The sequence below is a fragment of the Camponotus floridanus genome, unplaced genomic scaffold (genome assembly GCF_003227725.1).
Source record: "Camponotus floridanus strain SB8 unplaced genomic scaffold, Cflo_v7.5 scaffold39, whole genome shotgun sequence".
Taxonomy (NCBI): domain Eukaryota; kingdom Metazoa; phylum Arthropoda; class Insecta; order Hymenoptera; family Formicidae; genus Camponotus; species Camponotus floridanus.
The window spans coordinates 1282721-1289954 of NW_020229536.1; the positions used below are offsets into that span (position 1 = coordinate 1282721).

Below are 7234 nucleotides of genomic sequence, written 5' to 3' on the forward strand. Positions count from 1 at the left end.
AGAAACAAAAGTTCCTTTATTCTGATTGGTCAGTCAAATGCTATTCCATTCCAAGGAGTAAATTTTGAAACATTATATTGTTATATATAGTGAAATATGAGAGAGGAAAAGAGAGAATGAGAAAGAGAGAAAGAGAAAGAGAGTGAAATGGTAAGGGAAATCGAAACAACCGATAATTATTAGCTGTTTCAGTCACTATCTTTCAATATTGTTCAGTATGTTCGAAATTTTGGTTGCGAGGGATTGTAACTTATTATTTTTCTGAATGCAGATGCAGGAGCTGACGCTTGCGTTTTTTCGTAGTAATATCCGTGGTAAATGAAATCGCATGCTCTTATTGTAGCATGTATCTCTATTCGACAAATCATATAAAGATCCTCTTCGATTAATTGGCCTACATAATCGCTCCGATAATTATGAATTTGCAAACACTTTTTCAAGACTTCAATCCAAGGTAACTTTTACATTATTTGATATAATACATGATTTCAAGTATATTAATAAATATAAATATGAAGTTAATTTTGATGTTAATTTTTAATTCCAGTAAATTTTTGGTACATTCCTGTTTAATGATATTTACATCTCTATTTGCTCTTCGATTGGATGGCTTCATAGAATGGAGTTACTGGTCAATATTTAGTCCGATATGGTTTTGGAAAAGCATGGTAATTTTGGGAGCTATAATTGGAAGTTATGTTTGGTGGAGACATCCACATGCAAGATTGGAAGGAGATGCCTATGTACATTATAAAGCGATGCTCATTACCTTGGCGTTACATTTAATTCTATTAATGTTTGAATTGTTGGTGTGTGACAAGTTAGAATCAGAAAGACACTTATGGATACTTGTATTTATACCCTTGATATTCATCTCAATAGTATCTATTGCGGTAAGTAATATACCTTTCAAAACTCAACAATTTGTATAATTATTTAATGTCTTCTGACAATATTTTATTGTGATTTAGGTTTGCATCTGGGCTGTCAAACACGATCGATCGTTTGAGCTCGAATTATTCTGTGCAGTAAATGTATTGCAATTTATTTTTCTAGCCTTGAGATTGGATGGTTTTATAACGTGGAGTTGGGAAGTTGTGTTTGTGCCAGTATGGGCATTGCTTTGTTTATCCTTAGTAGCTGTTTTATATGCAATAGTATTTGCTGCTGTTTTATTAAGAACACCACAGATCAATGCTCGTCAGAGGCGGACCTCCTTGAATTCGGCGTTAGCATATACATTTCTCGTCGTTCCCATTTTGGTGTTCCAGGTATAACTGCATCTTTTTATCTATTTACTTAAGTAGATCATATTCTATTTTCTTTTGTACTATTTATTTATTTATTATTTCCTGCTTTAGGTACTATTAGCAAATAAATTGGATGGAGATATTTCAATAAATTATACAACAGTGGCAATGCCACTCCTTGTGTCACATATAACTCTTATTTTTATGTCTTTTGGTGCAAAAGGTGGAAATAGATGTAAGACACAATCTTGTAGACTTTGTTATTTAATAATATTGCTTAGAATGATATATTATTATTTTTAAAATATTACATATACATAACATACACACATATACATATAAAATGTTAAAAAAAAAGGACTTAAGAACTTAAGATAAACATACACTAAATCGAGTAAAAAATATGTGATGAATATTGATCTAAAAATTCAATCTTGTTCAATTTAATTCTGATACAGTTGATTTTTTATCTTATATTTATTAGACATATTTTTTTTACTCGATTTAATAAATATTTTATAAGTCCTAACTTTTTTCTTTTTTATGTAAAACATACATATATCTTTTTATGATTAATTTTAATTAGGATATAAGAATGATGGAATTTTTGTCCAGGGTGGTTTGGTATCAGAAAAGACTTTTGTCACTTCCTACTAGGTTTATGTCCATTGCTCCAAGAATATGGTAATATTTCATATCAACCAAGGGATGAACGAGATCAACCGCCATCTGAACCGATGATCACGGAAAAGAGTGAAAAACTTATTAAGAAAATCGACCTAATGAAACCTGTTGTGCCTATAATCTCTATAGACATGCCTGACTGAGTGGCTCAAAGCAGGTATTCATCATAGAGATTTAAGAACTACTATATGGCTTATATATTTTGCAATGTAATATATATATTTTATTATATTTTGCAGGGTTAACTTGTATATTTAAATATTATTTTTAATGCGATTGACTTATATAGAGGCCAAATATCTGATATAAAATAGTCAGGTATACATTTAAATACATATATAAAATATATAATTCAAAATATATTTTACAATCAAACAAAAAAGTATATAATTTTCTTAATGTGATATATGTATATATATATATATATATATATATATATATATATTTCATGAAAAATTGTGGAAAGAAAAATTCCAAATATAAAATAATAGAAAATATAGCTATTGTGCTTACATGTACTTTATTCTAGGCCTTATTAAGTCAAGAGATTATATTAAATGGATGTATATGTTGGCTGGAATATAAGACTGAACACTTCGTATCTCTAGGATAGCAGAATGTCAAAAAAAAAATTAAGAAATTGTAAAAAGAGCTGGATAAATCTAGAAAAGCCATGTTACTGTTAATGTTGCTGGATATTGTAATATTGAATACCCAATCATTTATTATATTATAATGTAGAAATAATGTACAGACTGTTATATCACAATAACATCATGTATGATAGACATTAAATATGGATCTACCGCATTGTGGTAGATAAATACTAGTAAAACATGTTATATATAATAAGATATATATATATATAACATTTAAAGATATAATCTAATAAAATTTCTATTTTTTGGTATCAGTAGCAATGATTTATTAATTTTAGTTACACTATTATCTAATATTTCAGGTAATATAAAATGTGTGTATATATATATATATATATATATATATATATATATATATATATATATAATGTTATCTTAATATATACATATTTGTAATATAATAAACTATATATAATTTCTTTCATTATTAATATATGTAATTTTGTTCAACAACATTTTACTGCAAATATAAATGCTGTGAACAAAAATACATTGAATTTTTTGTTCATTGTAATATTTAAATATTTTTGAAAGCTTTGACACTATATAAAATATAATCAAAGTTAAAACACTATATAAAATATAATCAAAGTTAAAACTTATATAATCAAAGCTTGAAAGTTATGTGTAATTTATGAAAAATATTTTATTTAGTATATTATGGCTAATTTCTTTCTCATATGGAAAATTTATAAATTTTACACGTGCGATGTATATACAACAGTTTGATATCCAATAGAAAATAAGCGAGTTATAACTAACGACATTTTCACTAGAAAATAAATCCTCCTATTGGATATCACACATCATATATATGTCACACATGGACAATAGTTCACAATCAGTCAAGAATACAAAAATCCATTACATACACTATCTGACATCATTGGAATATCAATGATATAAGATTGTTTTCAATACAAATTATTTACATATTTTGCTCATAATTTTCAAACAACTTGCGCTAGACAGATGGATATCGGAGAACTGTTATCTTATAAAGTATGTATTAAAATTTTCGAGTAAGGATTTATTTTTATTATGTCAAACTACTATATGTACACTATTTAATTTAACCTCACATTTTCATATATTTTCATATAAAAAATGAATGAAGGAATATTGATTTTATAAACAGAAAGTGTAAAAAAAATCGTGAAATTAAATACCTCAATAAAAAAAAATATATATATATATATGTGTGTGTGTGTGTGTGTGTGTGAAGCAAAAGAGGAATTTAATAAAAAAATGTTTGTAAACTATACATTATACTAACTATATATATATATTTATTAAATTTCTTGTTATTTCTTTATTACAACAATATGAGTACAATTAAATACATCATGTGATAATAATATGTGTAGCCTCCAAATACACCAAAACGGCCAGCAGCAGGGGAAGAGGATGATGAGGATGAATGGGAAAATCCGAAAAAACCAAAAAGAGTAATAAAAACTCCATACCATGCACGTCAACGGCAACAAAAAGAAGTTGAAGTAATATCATCTAGGGAGAGCGAACCTCCCACACCTATTAGATCTGCCGTACCCTCATCAACTCATGATGTGATAGAACCACAACTGACGGAGAAGGAGAAACAAGATATATTAAAATATGTAGAAACTGAGGCACCCGAGGTTGAAGCATTAGATGAGGCGACGCTTAAACGTATGATTCTTTTATTTGAGAAGAGAGGTCTTCGAAACCAGGAAATGAGAGTTAAATTTCCAGATCAACCAGAGAAGTATGTATATATAAGTTAGTATTTTGAAACACAAAATTCTTAAGATATAATTATTTCTCTAAGCTGGGATTTTACAGATTTATGGAATCTGAGGTGGAATTGCATGAAACTTTGCAAGAGTTGCATATTGTAGCAACTAATCCAGATTTGTATCAATTGATGGTAGAATTAGGCGCTGTGCCTTCTTTACTTGAGTTATTATCTCATGAAAATACTGACATAGCAGTTGGTGTAGTAGATCTTCTGCAAGAATTGACTGATGTAGATATATTGCACGAGAGTCAAGAAGGTGCAGATACACTCATTGATGCTTTATTGGAACAACAAGTTTGCGCTCTTCTAGTACAAAATCTTGAAAGACTTGATGAGACAGTGAAAGAAGAAAGTGATGGTGTTTTTAACACACTTGGTAATTATTTAAGGGAAAGAATATCATGTTGACAATTATAAAAAGTATATTATTAAATTATTTTTCTTCACAAAAAGTGATTTTTAATAAAACTTTTAATCAATATACATTGATTGTATATATTTTAAAGATACTTTAGAAAATATTAATATTAAGTATATAGAATCTGTATTTCTCTTGCTTCCATTTATACGTATTCTCAGCCTATTTCAAGCATTTTATTATAACATATACATTATTACTTGCTAATCAAATTTTCAAATATTTTATAAACTATTTTGAAAACATGATTAATATATTGATAAAAAATTTTTATTAAAAATGTCACTATAAAAAAAATAATTTGACTTTCAGCTATTTTTGAGAATCTCCTGGAGTTTAGACCAGATTTATGTGCAGATGCAGGAAAACAAGGTTTAATGCAATGGTTATTGCGTCGAATTAAAACAAAAACACCTTTTGATCCAAACAAGCTTTATGCTAGTGAACTCTTGTCTATACTTTTGCAGCATACACCAGATAATAGACTTCTTTTGGGTGACTTAGATGGAATTGATGTTTTATTACAACAATTAGCTGTATGCATTTATATTTTCATAAACTTTATACATATAATTACGTATATACCTAGTTTAATCATTTTAAAATTGGATTTGCAGTATTATAAGAGACATGATCCACAGACTGCAGAAGAACAAGAGATGATGGAAAATTTATTTAATGTTTTATGTTCAAGTTTAATGGCTACTGTTAATCGCGATAGATTTTTACGTGGTGAAGGTCTTCAACTTATGAATTTAATGTTGCGAGAAAAGAAAATGTCACGGAATGGATCTCTTAAAGTAAATATATTATAGCAGAATAATTAATCATATCAATATAAATTATTATTAATATTAATTATTATTATTAATTATTATTATTGTTATTAATTGTTATTATTATTAATGTAGGTTTTAGATCATGCTATGAATGGTCCAGATGGAAAAGATAATTGCAGCAAATTTGTAGATATTCTTGGATTAAGAACAATATTTCCCTTGTTTATGAAAACTCCAACAAAAATAGAAAAAAAATGCTTACTGCAGAAGAACATGAAGGTACATAAATTAAATTAAAATTAGAAATATGCATAGGGCGATTTCTAATTTTGTATGTATAATTTATATCTATTATAATATTATAATATTATTTAAAAAATATTATTTAAATAATATTTATAATTTAAATATATTATTTAATATTATTTAAAAGTTTTTAAAACTGAACCATTGAAATGCTAAATAATTTTGCAGAACATGTAGTTTCCATCATAGCAAGTATGCTGAGAAATTGCAAAGGACAACAGCGTCAAAGACTACTTAGTAAATTTACAGAGAATGATTATGAGAAAGTAGATCGATAATGGAATTACATTTCAAATATCTTGAAAAAGTAGAGGAAGTAGAAAAGAATGGAAGGTAGATATGCATAATCAGAACAATCAGAAATATATATCTAATAACTAAAAATTGAAAATTTTTATCTTCTTATTTATTACAAGGAGGATGAAGATGAAGAAGAATCTTATTTAAGAAGATTAGATGGCGGATTATTTATATTGCAATTAGTAGATTATGTGCTTTTAGAAGCTTGCACTGGCTGTCCACCTGCAGTCAAACAACGAGTAACAAGAATCTTAGCACAGAGAAGAGCATCTCTTAAAACAATACGACATATTATGAGAGGTCGATTGTGTATATCTTATTTAAAATTTCATAGATTAAATTATAAATCTGTACTAAAAAAAAATATTCATAATGTATATTTTTCATTTAAAAAACAGAATATGCTGGTAACTTAGGAGATGCTGGTGATACAGAATGGAAAGAAGCAGAGCAACAACATATCTTACAATTAATTGACAAATTTTGATATGTATATTGATGTCAAATATATCCTTATAAATCATAGTAAGATTTAATAACTTTATATTGTTATGTAATGTATAATATAATAAAAAACATAGTATAAGCACACACAAATGTGTAGATAGATGTCTAAACAATGCTATTAATTGAGGTTTAGCCAAAAATGATACAAATCTTTTCAAAATTCGAGCAAAATCAATTTTATGCATATTAAGTGTATGATGAAAATATATTTTACGTTTTGTTTCCATTAAAATAATATAAAAAAATTATAACAAACTTTGAAATACAAGTAAATACATTAACATAGTAGTATATATATATATTACAATTTAAAAAATATATATTTTTGCATTTGTATAATTCTCAATTTCTGCCTTTTTACGGGTTAATTTTTCCCGCCAAAATGAAAATGTTTTCGACGCCTCTTTCCTAAAGATGCGGCCTCATTGACGCTAAAAAGTAGCGTCAACCATGGTTGAACAATGAAGCAACTATACTTATCTCCTTGTTCAACCAATGGTTGACGCTACTTTTTAGCGTCAATGAGGCCGCACCTTAAAAGGTGCAATTTC

The 7234-nt window shown here is 27.2% G+C and overlaps 2 protein-coding genes across 3 annotated transcripts; both read left to right on the forward strand.

Annotated features, from left to right (window-relative positions):
- The first annotated feature begins 162 nt into the window (after positions 1-162).
- On the forward strand, positions 163-2767 carry LOC112637040 (transmembrane protein 185A-like). 2 transcript variants are annotated; one of them, XM_025411318.1, is made up of 7 exons: positions 163-454; positions 548-893; positions 972-1271; positions 1362-1485; positions 1866-2091; positions 2174-2252; positions 2464-2767. In XM_025411318.1, exons 1-5 carry the CDS (start codon positions 417-419, stop codon positions 2075-2077), a joined length of 1020 nt encoding a protein of 339 aa, XP_025267103.1. In that variant the 5' UTR covers positions 163-416; the 3' UTR covers positions 2078-2091; positions 2174-2252; positions 2464-2767. The 2 variants fall into 2 exon arrangements, with proteins under 2 accessions (XP_025267103.1, XP_025267104.1); XM_025411319.1 differs by having other exon boundaries at positions 1908-2091.
- A 637-nt stretch (positions 2768-3404) lies between these two features.
- On the forward strand, positions 3405-6720 carry LOC105253383 (beta-catenin-like protein 1). Its single transcript, XM_025411320.1, is given in 11 exon segments — positions 3405-3595; positions 3961-4340; positions 4418-4749; positions 5104-5327; positions 5409-5591; positions 5703-5805; positions 5808-5849; positions 6045-6149; positions 6152-6240; positions 6290-6476; positions 6575-6720. Coding segments are annotated over 11 exon segments (1764 nt in total). The 5' UTR covers positions 3405-3565; the 3' UTR covers positions 6664-6720.
- Positions 6721-7234: the final 514 nt, after the last annotated feature.

Coding starts and splice junctions, on each gene's coding strand:
- LOC112637040 (XM_025411318.1), top strand. CDS start 417: ATGAATTTGCAAACACTTTTTCAAGACTTCAATCCAAG. Junction 1,272..1,361: donor TTCCCATTTTGGTGTTCCAG/GTATAACTGCAT, acceptor TTCCTGCTTTAG/GTACTATTAGCAAATAAATT. Junction 1,486..1,865: donor TGCAAAAGGTGGAAATAGAT/GTAAGACACAAT, acceptor ATTTTTGTCCAG/GGTGGTTTGGTATCAGAAAA.